The 12,752-nt window shown below is 37.6% G+C and overlaps 2 protein-coding genes and 1 long non-coding RNA gene across 3 annotated transcripts in view; 1 reads left to right on the top strand and 2 right to left on the bottom strand.

Moving 5' to 3' along the window:
- The window catches only part of LOC138311156 (low-density lipoprotein receptor 2-like), a 163,508-nt gene extending 150,756 nt beyond the window's left edge, over positions 1-12,752 (top strand). Inside the window, exons 6-7 of the mRNA XM_069252621.1 lie at positions 9,856-10,112; positions 12,562-12,752. Of these exons, the coding sequence (XP_069108722.1) occupies positions 9,856-10,112; positions 12,562-12,651 (347 nt within the window). The 3' untranslated portion in view covers positions 12,652-12,752. The remainder of the gene's footprint in view (positions 1-9,855; positions 10,113-12,561) is intronic.
- LOC138310877 (uncharacterized) lies at positions 2,991-6,534 on the bottom strand. Its single transcript, XR_011206487.1, has 2 exons — positions 5,913-6,534; positions 2,991-3,158 (listed from the first exon to the last, which is right to left on the bottom strand). It is a non-coding gene; the product is annotated as an uncharacterized lncRNA (long non-coding RNA).
- Positions 7,326-9,471, bottom strand: LOC138311152 (tripartite motif-containing protein 2-like). Its single transcript, XM_069252616.1, has 2 exons — positions 9,111-9,471; positions 7,326-8,917 (listed from the first exon to the last, which is right to left on the bottom strand). Exon 2 carries the CDS (start codon positions 8,896-8,898, stop codon positions 7,348-7,350), a length of 1,551 nt encoding a protein of 516 aa, XP_069108717.1. The 5' UTR covers positions 8,899-8,917; positions 9,111-9,471; the 3' UTR covers positions 7,326-7,347.

Raw genomic sequence — 12,752 nt, 5'->3', positions numbered from 1 at the left:
CTTGTGTGTCCTTCCTACTGTCGGTCTGTTCATCTCTGATACTGGAGCCCTGTCTGTCCATTTCTGGCTTGTGTGTTCATCCTACTGCCGGTCTGTTCATCTCTGATACTGGAGCCCTGTCTGTCCATTTCTGGCTTGTGTGTTCATCCTACCGTCTGTCTGTTCATTAGGTTCACATTTCAAATTCATTTCATTAACAAAGATAGAATTTCTGACACTTTTTCAAACAGAAAAATGCAATAAATGGATGCACATGTAGACTTGGTTGGCATAAATAATGTTTATAATTGTTGTAAAAGCAGTAAGTTAAAAGTGAATTAAGTTGTGTATGATTGAATTATGATGACACCTACTTATTGTTATTTTTCTGGTTGACAGGGAGCTGTACAAGTGTTGTGTTTCTCACCTGATGGCAGATTCCTTGCATCTTCAGGTAGGCAAATGGAATGATTTTCTACACTGTGCTCTGTAAATGATGTGTAATCGTCTGATCCTGAATCCGTCTGGTTTTGGGTCCGTCTGTTTCTTGGTCTGTCTGTTCCTTGATCCGTCTGGTCCTGGGTCCATCTGGTCATGGGTCCGTCTGTTTCTTGGTCTGTATGGTCCTTGGTCCATCTGGTCATGGGTCAATCTGTTTCTTCATCCGTCTGTTCCATGGTCCGTCTGGTCCTTGGTCCGTCTGGTCCTGGGTCCGTCTGGTCCTGGGTCCGTCTGGTCCTTGGTCCATCTGTTTCTTAGTCCGTCTGTTCCTTGATCCGTTCGGTCCTGGGTCCATCTGGTCATGGGTCAATCTGTTTCTTCATCCGTCTGTTCCATGGTCCGTCTGGTCCTGGTCCGTCTGGTCCTGGGTTCATCTTATTCTTAGTCGGTCAGTTCCTTAGTCCGTCTGGTCCTTGTGTTATCTCAGGTCCTGGGTCGTCTGGTCCTGGGCCCATCTGGTCGTGGTATGTATTAGTATGTCTGGTCTTTGGTCCATGTAGTCCTGGTATATGTGGTCCTGGATCCATGTAGTCCTGGTATATGTGGTCCTGGATCCATGTAGTCCTGGTACGATGTTGTCCTGGTATATCTGGTCCTGTTTCCATCTTGTCCTAGTGCATCTGATCCAATGTTTGTCTTGTTCAGTGTCTGTCTGGTCCTTAGAAGGTCCATCTTGTCCTGATGTGTCTGATCCTTGGCTAGTCCTGTCCAATGTCTGTCTGGTTGAATGATTGAATTATGATGACACCTACTTATTGTTATTTTTCTGGTTGACAGGGAGCTGTACAAGTGTTGTGTTTCTCACCTGATGGCAGATTCCTTGCATCTTCAGGTAGGCAAATGGAATGATTTTCTACACTGTGCTCTGTAAATGATGTGTAATCGTCTGATCCTGAATCCGTCTGGTTTTGGGTCCGTCTTGGTCTGTATGGTCCTTGGTCCATCTGGTCATGGGTCAATCTGTTTCTTCATCCGTCTGTTCCATGGTCCGTCTGGTCCTTGGTCCGTCTGGTCCTGGGTCCGTCTGGTCCTGGGTCCGTCTGGTCCTTGGTCCATCTGTTTCTTAGTCCGTCTGTTCCTTGATCCGTTCGGTCCTGGGTCCATCTGGTCATGGGTCAATCTGTTTCTTCATCCGTCTGTTCCATGGTCCGTCTGGTCCTGGTCCGTCTGGTCCTGGGTTCATCTTATTCTTAGTCGGTCAGTTCCTTAGTCCGTCTGGTCCTTGTGTTATCTCAGGTCCTGGGTCGTCTGGTCCTGGGCCCATCTGGTCGTGGTATGTATTAGTATGTCTGGTCTTTGGTCCATGTAGTCCTGGTATATGTGGTCCTGGATCCATGTAGTCCTGGTACAATGTTGTCCTGGTATATCTGGTCCTGTTTCCATCTTGTCCTAGTGCATCTGATCCAATGTTTGTTTTGTTCAGTGTCTGTCTGGTCCAAAGTCTATCTGGTCCTTAGAAGGTCCATCTTGTCCTGATGTGTCTGATCCTTGGCTAGTCCTGTCCAATGTCTGTCTGGTCATGGGTCCATCCGGTCATGGGTCCATCTGTTTCTTCATCCATCTGTTCCATGGTCCGTCTGGTCCTTGGTCCGTCTGGTCCTTGGTCCATCTGATCCTTGGTCCATCTGGTCCATGGTCCGTCTATTCTTTGGTCCGTCTGGTCCTGGGTCCGTCTGGTCCTGGGTCCGTCTGGTCCTTGGTCCATCTGTTTCTTAGTCCGTCTGTTCCTTGATCCGTTCGGTCCTGGGTCCATCTGGTCATGGGTCAATCTGTTTCTTCATCCGTCTGTTCCATGGTCCGTCTGGTCCTTGGTCCGTCTGGTCCTTGGTCCATCTGATCCTTGGTCCATTTGGTCCTTGATCCATCTATTCTTTGGTCCGTCTGGTCCTGGATCCGTCTGGTCCTTGTTCCATCTGTTTCTGGGTCCGTCTGGTCCTGGGTCTGTCTGTTTCTTGGTCCATCTGGTCCTGGGTCCGTCTGTTTCTTGGTCCATCTGGTCCTTGGTCTGTCTGTTCCTTGGTCTGTCTGGTCCTTGGTCTGTCTGGTCCTTGGTCCATGGTCTGGGGTCTATCTGGCCCTTGGTCCGTCTGTTCCTTGGTCCGTCTGATCCTGGGTCTATCTGGTTTTTGGTCTGTCTGTTTGCTGGTCGGTCTTGTCCTTGGTCTATCTGGCCCTTGGTCCATCTGTTCCTTGGTCCGTCTGATCCTGGGTCTATCTGGTTCTTGGTCTGTCTGGCCCTTGATCCGTCTGTTCCTTGGTCCGTCTGTTCCTTGGTCTGTCTGGTCCTTGGTTTGTCTGGTCCTTGGTTTGTCTGTTTGCTGGTCGATCTTGTCCTTGGTCTGTCTGGTCCTTGTTCCATGGTCCGGGGTCTATCTGGCCCTTGGTCCATCTGTTCCTTGGTCCGTCTGATCCTGGGTCTATCTGGTTCTTGGTCCGTTTGGTCCTTGCTTTTTGAATACTTTGCTTCATAATTTGTAATTACTCAAAAGATAACCCAAGATCAGTCAGAATTTATATTCTGATTATAATTTTTATTAGGTATTACACAATTTCACAAAGGCAGTAAACATCTATATAAAAAGAATCCTGTCTCTATATCATGGACAATGTTGGTGATAATTGATCAGCTGTCCCAAATTGTTAATTTCTATGTATTTACATGTATATATAATTACTGCCTATGAGTACCATATTTACATGTATATATAATTACTGCCTATGAGAGTACCATATTTACATGTATATATAATTACTGCCTATGAGAGTACCATATTTACATGTATATATAATTACTGCCTATGAGAGTACCATATTTACATGTATATATAATTACTGCCTATGAGAGTACCATATTTACATGTATATATAATTACTGCCTATGAGAGTACCATATTTACATGTATATATAATTACTGATGAGAGTACCATATTTACATGTATATATATAATTACTGCCTATGAGAGTACCATATTTACATGTATATATAATTACTACCTATATATATAATTACTGAGAGTACCATATTTACATGTATATATATAATTACTGCCTATGAGAGTACCATATTTACATGTATATATAATTACTGCCTATGAGAGTACCATATTTACATGTATATATAATTACTGCCTATGAGAGTACCATATTTACATGTATATATAATTACTGCCTATGAGAGTACCATATTTACATGTATATATATAATTACTGCCTATGAGAGTACCATATTTACATGTATATATAATTACTGCCTATGAGAGTACCATATTTACATGTATATATATAATTACTGCCTATGAGAGTACCATATTTACATGTATATATATAATTACTGCCTATGAGAGTACCATATTTACATGTATATATATAATTACTGCCTATGAGAGTACCATATTTACATGTATATATAATTACTGCCTATGAGAGTACCATATTTACATGTATATATAATTACTGAGAGTACCATATTTACATGTATATATAATTACTGAGAGTACCATATTTACATGTATATATATAATTACTGCCTATGAGAGTACCATATTTACATGTATATATATAATTACTGCCTATGAGAGTACCATATTTACATGTATATATAATTACTGCCTATGAGAGTACCATATTTACATGTATATATATAATTACTGAGAGTACCATATTTACATGTATATAATAATTACTGCCTATGAGAGTACCATATTTACATGTATATATATAATTACTGCCTATGAGAGTACCATATTTACATGTATATATTAATTACTGAGAGTACCATATTTACATGTATATATAAATACTGAGAGTACCATATTTACATGTATATATATAATTACTGCTATGAGTACCATATTTACATGTATATATAAATTACTGCCTATGAGAGTACATATTTACATGTATATATAATTACTGCCTATGAGAGTACCATATTTACATGTATATATATAATTACTGCCTATGAGAGTACCATATTTACATGTATATATAATTACTGCTATGAGACCATATTTACATGTATATATAATTACTGCCTATGAGAGTACCATATTTACATGTATATATAATTACTGCCTATGAGAGTACCATATTTACATGTATATATAATTACTGCCTATGAGAGTACCATATTTACATGTATATATAATTACTGCCTATGAGAGTACCATATTTACATGTATATATATAATTACTGCCTATGAGAGTACCATATTTACATGTATATATATAATTACTGCCTATGAGAGTACCATATTTACATGTATATATAATTACTGCCTATGAGAGTACCATATTTACATGTATATATATAATTACTGCCTATGAGAGTACCATATTTACATGTATATATAATTACTGCCTATGAGAGTACCATATTTACATGTATATATAATTACTGCCTATGAGAGTACCATATTTACATGTATATATAATTACTGAGAGTACCATATTTACATGTATATATAATTACTGCCTATGAGAGTACCATATTTACATGTATATATAATTACTGCCTATGAGAGTACCATATTTACATGTATATATATAATTACTGCCTATGAGAGTACCATATTTACATGTATATATAATTACTGAGAGTACCATATTTACATGTATATATAATTACTGAGAGTACCATATTTACATGTATATATAATTACTGAGAGTACCATATTTACATGTATATATAATTACTGAGAGTACCATATTTACATGTATATATATAATTACTGCCTATGAGAGTACCATATTTACATGTATATATAATTACTGAGAGTACCATATTTACATGTATATATAATTACTGCCTATGAGAGTACCATATTTACATGTATATATAATTACTGCCTATGAGAGTACCATATTTACATGTATATATAATTACTGCCTATGAGTACCATATTTACATGTATATATATAATTACTGCCTATGAGAGTACCATATTTACATGTATATATAATTACTGCCTATGAGAGTACCATATTTACATGTATATATAATTACTGAGAGTACCATATTTACATGTATATATAATTACTGAGAGTACCATATTTACATGTATATATATAATTACTGAGAGTACATATTTACATGTATATATAATTACTGCCTATGAGAGTACCATATTTACATGTATATATATAATTACTGCCTATGAGAGTACCATATTTACATGTATATATAATTACTGCCTGAGAGTACCATATTTACATGTATATATATAATTACTGCCTATGAGAGTACCATATTTACATGTATATATAATTACTGAGAGTACCATATTTACATGTATATATAATTACTGCCTATGAGAGTACCATATTTACATGTATATATAATTACTGCCTATGAGAGTACCATATTTACATGTATATATATAATTACTGCCTATGAGAGTACCATATTTACATGTATATATATAATTACTGCCTATGAGAGTACCATATTTACATTTATAATTGAATTTCATTCGGATATATAAGTTTAACAAAAGTTAGCTAAACATTTGCAAAACAAAAACGGTGATGATGTGTAAAGGTTTGTTTACATTATAGTGATCCAATGGATTAAATCATTGTCTAAATAAATAAATAATGTAAAGATACACTGTAAGTATTAAACTGTCTTGTGTACATTATTTCTGTAAAGCTCTGGTATCTATATAGACCATAGATTTCATAAAAAGATAGTTTAACGCTTAAATGTCCAAGAGATCCAAAATGTAAACTAAAAAATATGGCGAGGAAATGCTGAATTCGGTTACAGAGAAATGTACAATGTGGATTACTAAGTAAAATAGGATAAATTATGGTAAATAATGGGAAAAGGTAGTGAACTGGTACTCCCTGTGTTTATATCTTGGAAACAATAATCACAAGTTACTAAAGCCTTAAAGCTCAATGTTTTGATTCACTGGTATTACAGAATGAATAACACATATTCCAGGGTAATAAAATCATTAATACCTTTGTATGAACAATGTATTCAAGTTATAAATGGGGCGATACTTATGGCATGTTATTTTTTCTTCAGTAATTTATAATAGAAAACCAGATTTGAATAAGCTGTGAAAATATATGAATTTAAGCTGTGAAAAGATGGAAATCATTGGAATGGACAAACAAACATGTATGATCACAGCTTTGTAAACACAGCTTAGTTACACCACTGAATTTACTGTATAGTTTATCACAGCTATCACACCCTGCTGTACTGTAGTAGTTTTATCACAGCTATCACACCCTGCTGTACTGTAGTAGTTTTATCACAGCTATCACACCCTGCTGTACTGTAGTAGTTTTATCACAGCTATCACACCCTGCTGTACTGTAGTAGTTTTATCACAGCTATCACACCCTGCTGTACTGTAGTAGTTTTATCACAGCTATCACACCCTGCTGTACTGTAGTAGTTTTATCACAGCTATCACACCCTGCTGTACTGTAGTAGTTTTATCACAGCTATCACACCCTGCTGTACTGTAGTAGTTTTATCACAGCTATCACACCCTGCTGTACTGTAGTAGTTTTATCACAGCTATCACACCCTGCTGTACTGTAGTAGTTTTATCACAGCTATCACACCCTGCTGTACTGTAGTAGTTTTATCACAGCTATCACACCCTGCTGTACTGTAGTAGTTTTATCACAGCTATCACACCCTGCTGTACTGTAGTAGTTTTATCACAGCTATCACACCCTGCTGTACTGTAGTAGTTTTATCACAGCTATCACACCCTGCTGTACTGTAGTAGTTTTATCACAGCTATCACACCCTGCTGTACTGTAGTAGTTTTATCACAGCTATCATCACCCTGCTGTACTGTAGTAGGTTTATCATCTTGTAGTACTGTAACATCTTTACATTAAACCCAAATCTTTACCCACAGTAAATCATCTCTACCCACACCTACAGCCCATACCCAGTCTCTGTCTGTGTGTAGGATCCTGAGTCCTTTACCATCTTTATTCACTAGGACAACATTTTTATTGTTACCATCCCCTATGATGAGGCTCCCCTGACTATCATACACTATACCACAGGGGTAAAATGGTTCACCTCCTGTTTGTGGTGATTGTTTACATGTACTGGGGATGTCACCTCTGTATACAAACAGTTGCTGGAAGTCAGTATCCATGACAACAACATGTTTGTTTCCATCACCACCATCACGTTTATTACTGTGATCAATCACTGCGACATTGTTAGTGACAGGACACTCTGTGATCCTGTATGGTGTACACACTAATGGTTTCCCAGTCCCTGCTGCCATTGTAGTGAGTACCATCTGACCTTGTGTGGTATATTTGGAGACGTTTCCTGACATGCCCACAATGACATGGTTCTTTGCTGTAATACATATGCTGTAAGGACGTGTTTTAGTTGTGAATTGTTGAGTTAACTGTCCTGATACCAGCTCCAGGATGTTGTTTTGTGTATCACAGGCCCACAATCTGTGTGTTGTTGGTGATAGACTGATGTCCATGATCCCAGCCTTGTGTGTGACCTTCTGTATCACTGTGCCCTTCCTGTCCAGGAGAGTTAATGTGTTACTGTAGTAGTAACTGGTCCAGGCCTGGTCATCAGTGGTAGGACATATAGAAGTAATGTAACATGGAGACTTCCACTCCTCCACCACCTTGGTCTCTGTCAGTAGTGTTTTCCTGGCCACTGCTTTCTTACCTTTATCCTCTGACTGTTGTTGTGATGAGGGTTGTTGCTGACCGTCTGCTAATGATACTGACCGTTTCTGGTCAGTGGATGTATGACTTTGGCCTGAGGTGGTGACTTTTCCTAAGGCTTGTACCAGGTGACCTTTAGGAGTATTGTTTGGAGTGAAGCTGACTGTATCTAAAATAGGTTTGACAGGGATATGTATTTGGGAATCTATTTCGCATTTTGTGTCATATATTTCTATGTGAGAGCCCTGCTGAAGTGTTGTCTTACATTTCTGTATTTGGTGTTTAAGTTGTTTGTTCAACATTTCAAGTTCTTGTTTGTATTTCTGTATGAGTTTGATGTTGTCATCTTTCATGTTTTGATAAAGTGAGAGTGTCTCTTCTCTAAGCTTGTCAAGGTCTTGTTTTAATTTTTCTGTTTGTATCTTCAATTCATGTGATAATTTATCAAATATGCTGTCGTTGTCTTTGAGGAGTGTATCAGTAGATGTGATGTATTTCCCAATCTGTACCAGATCATTTTGTTCTGTTCTGTCAATAAAGTTTCTGATGTCTTGTTTCTTCTGAGGAGTGACTTCACTAAGCTCACACATTGGATGAATTCTGTGAATGGTGGAAATGCATTTAGGACAAATTGGTTCTTGACATTTTTCACAATACCAATCTAGTTGTCTCCCTTTGTGATGGTTACATGTTGTCTGTCCTTCCGTACGAACTGGCATGTTTGCTGTTGCCATTTTGATGTTTGTTGAATTTCTGAAAATTGATTATATTGAATCAATACAATGTTTTTTGCATAAATTAATTGAATAAGGGTTTTATTTGATGTTCTATGTCCAGTGTTTTTGCATAATAATTGAATAGAAGCTTCAGTGTCTTGTTCAGTTCTTGGTATGATTTAAATATTGACCTCAAACAAATTAGTTTTAAAGTACAAGAAAATAATTACCTGATAATCACTGCATTCACTGATGACACACACAGGGTACCTGGGATTAAATCAAGTTGGTCTTCCCCAGAATCTAAATGATATTCAATGTTGTTCAAATTTCTCTTCCTCTGAAATTCACAGCCAATCTGAAATTTACTTCTGTCTCCTAATTATATGTGTCCACACAGAATAACACAATCCTTGTGTCCACGTCTACCCAGATAAAATGTCTGTCTAATGAGGCCAGATGATATCGGATGTTACTCCCTTATCTGGTCCTACAGTTGTACAGTCGTAAAACAAACATAGATTGTGTAGTAGGTCAATTTTGATCATGTTTGCAAGCCGTGATATTTATATTACTAAAACTAAATGTGTCCGCCATTTATAAAATGTTCATTTAAACAACTTATTCTTGATAACCGAAAGGTCCAGGGTACTGATATTTGGCCTTCATCCATCTTGGATGTTGATACTTAAAGTTTGTTACCACTATTTCTCAGAAAGAACTTTCATATGTCAGTTTTTCCTTGGTTACTTGTTGTGCATATTATATTTTGTGAGGAATAGGGGGAAAACATGGCCGATTGGCAGCCATTTTTGACAATTGAAGTTTGCTACCTTTGTTTCCCCGACAAATACTGAAGGGAACTTTCTCATTAATATTACATCTCTTTGACTGATAAAGATTTATCAATACATGATGGACATCAAGATCCCTCTGTGATCTCATGTAATTATTTATTATTTTGATGATCCTCAGGTACCGCCAGCCCCTGTCAGATCTACAATGGAGGCTGTGTCCACAGCTGTCACCCAGCTCCCGACGGTAAGGCGGAGTGTCAGTGTAGTGACATCGGTCTGACGTTAGGAGAGGACGGCAAGTCGTGTGTGCCACTCAACCACACCTGTGGCACCGAGAACTTTGTGTGTGTCTCAGCCGCTGTCTCAGTCATCACTGGTTGTGTGACTCAGACGAGGATTGTAAAGATGGGTCAGACGAAAACCCGAACATGTGTGGTACGTAATTGAAGTTATCATGACCGATTATTTTTCTGGGCCAGGGTTGTGTCAATACATGGTCATGCACTGTTTCAATGACTTGTGGAAGTATTTTGTAATTGTTTGGTGTTTGGTAAAAATCAAGATTGTAATTTTTTTTATTATTTTAATACTTGAAAAAATGCAATAGAAGATTGTAAGTCAAAACAAACAAGAACTTGTATACTGTTTAAAATTAGGGGAAGATGATAAATCACCTGTAGTGGTGAAGATTGTGAAATAACACTGTAATCTCTGGACCAAAGTACAGACTGATCATCGGACCGGTGTCATACATAACAAGAGCTGTTTGAAGTAATTTTAAACCAGAGAACAGCAAAACTCGCCTCTGGAATTTCGTTGATTTAAATCAGGTTCCTTGTAATTTACCAGTATTATAAAATATAGCAATGTCATTACATAAATAAAATTTTCATCCCATTGGGCCTCTTGAAATTCTCAAAATTTAGCAGGTGGGGCTGTATTTTATCTATTCTGCATAAAAAGTAACCCCAACCCCGACCCCTACCAAAAATTTCAATCTTCAAGTGAATTGGTCAAAGATTGATTGACCTTAAATGCTCTGAACTGAGGGTGACAGTTATTAGTGTCTGTGACCCAAATAGAGAAATCCCCACCCCCCGGGGCAAAATATTTCTTGTTTTGACTTGTGAATTGCAACAAGTTTGGATTAGAGAAAATCATTTGACACATACATTGGCCATTAGATCATGTAATGTATCACTGTCCTACCCCAAAGGCAGGGGGGGGTATTTTATTTATTCTGCATAATAATGATAATGAATTATGCAAGTGACCGAAATTGATAGAAAATCTGTAAGTGACCTTAAAAGCTCCCAAAATACACAAAACTTAATCGTACATGAAATGAGTTAATGATTTACACTATTTGTCAGTTTACAAATCTGTATAATAAAAATGACAGCTGTTGTAAAGATATTTTGATACGATCATCCTCTTACTGTTAAACATAGTAGATAGACCATTTTTTTGTTTTTTATTAAGATGTCTGCTCTGAAATAAGCAATTACACAGTAGAAACTGACACATGGACCACTTATTAATAAGACAAATAAAACTTTTGTTCCCAAATACCTAATTTCAACACAATTTTACCAGAGTATCAAGTTCTACTGGGTATTGTGTGGTTTTTAGGTGCTCTAACTGACCCCTTGACCTCTCTACACAGTTGGTCTTTATAGACAGGTTTAACTGACCTCTTGACCTCTCTACATAGTTGGTCTTTATAGACAGGTTTGACTGACATTTTGACCTCTCTACAAATTTGTTTTTTATTAAGATGTCTGCTCTGAGATGAGAAATTACACTGTAAAAACTGACATATGGACCACTTATTAACAAGACAAATAAAACTTTTGTTCCCAAATGTCTAATTTAACACAATTTTACTAGAGTATCAAGTTCTCTTGGGTATTGTGTGGTTTTTAGGTGGTCTTATAGACAGGTTTAATTGACCTCTTGACCTCTCCACACAGTTGGTCTTTATAGACAGGTTGGACTGACCCTTGACTTCTCTACACAGTTGGTCTTTATAGACAGGTTTAACTGACCTCTTGACCTCTCTACACAGTTGGTCTTTATAGACAGGTTTAACTGACCCTTGACTTCTCCACACAGTTGGTCTTTATATACAGGTTTAATTGACCTCTTGACCTCTCTTCACAGTTAGTCTTTATAGACAGGTTGGACTGACCCCTTGACCTGTAACAGTTAGTCTTTAAAGACAGGTTTGACTGACCTCTGTATACAGTTAGTCTTTATAGACAGGTTGGACTGACCCTTTGACCTACAACAGTTAGTATTTAAAGACAGGTTTGACTGACCTCTGTATACAGTTAGTCTTTATAGACAGGTTGGACTGACCCTTTGACCTACAACAGTTAGTATTTAAAGACAGGTTTGACTGACCTCTGTATACAGTTAGTCTTTATAGACAGGTTGGACTGACCTCTGTATGACGTACAACAGTTAGTATTTAAAGACAGGTTTGACTGACCTCTGTATACAGTTAGTCTTTATAGACAGGTTGGACTGACCCTTTGACCTGTAACAGTTAGTATTTAAAGACAGGTTTGACTGACCTCTGTATACAGTTAGTCTTTATAGACAGATTGGACTGACCCTTTGACCTACAACAGTTAGTATTTAAAGACAGGTTGGACTGACCTCTGTATACAGTTGATCTCTATAGACAGGTTGGACTGACCTCTGTATATAGTTGATCTCTATAGACAGGTTGGACTGACCTCTGTATATAGTTGATCTCTATAGACAGGTTGGACTGACCTCTGTATATAGTTGATCTCTATAGACAGGTTGGACTGACCTCTGTATATAGTTGGTCTTTATAGACAGGTTTGCCTGACCCCTTGACCTCTCTAAACAGGTACCCCTAGACCGGCCAAGTGCTCCACAGATCAGTACGTATGTGCCAATCCTCAATGTATTGATGCTACAAAAGTGTGTAATGCCATAGTGGACTGTGAGGATGCGTCTGACGAGAGAGGCGGTCTTAGGATTGAACCGCATGCATCTGTTTAATTTGTTTTAGTTCAGATGTCGGCAAAGTTTTCATAT

The sequence above is a fragment of the Argopecten irradians genome, chromosome 16 (genome assembly GCF_041381155.1).
Source record: "Argopecten irradians isolate NY chromosome 16, Ai_NY, whole genome shotgun sequence".
NCBI lineage: Eukaryota > Metazoa > Mollusca > Bivalvia > Pectinida > Pectinidae > Argopecten > Argopecten irradians.
This window is presented reverse-complemented; position numbering and strand designations above follow the sequence as displayed.

Coding starts and splice junctions, on each gene's coding strand:
- LOC138311152 (XM_069252616.1), bottom strand. CDS start 8,898: ATGGCAACAGCAAACATGCCAGTTCGTACGGAAGGACAGACAACATGT.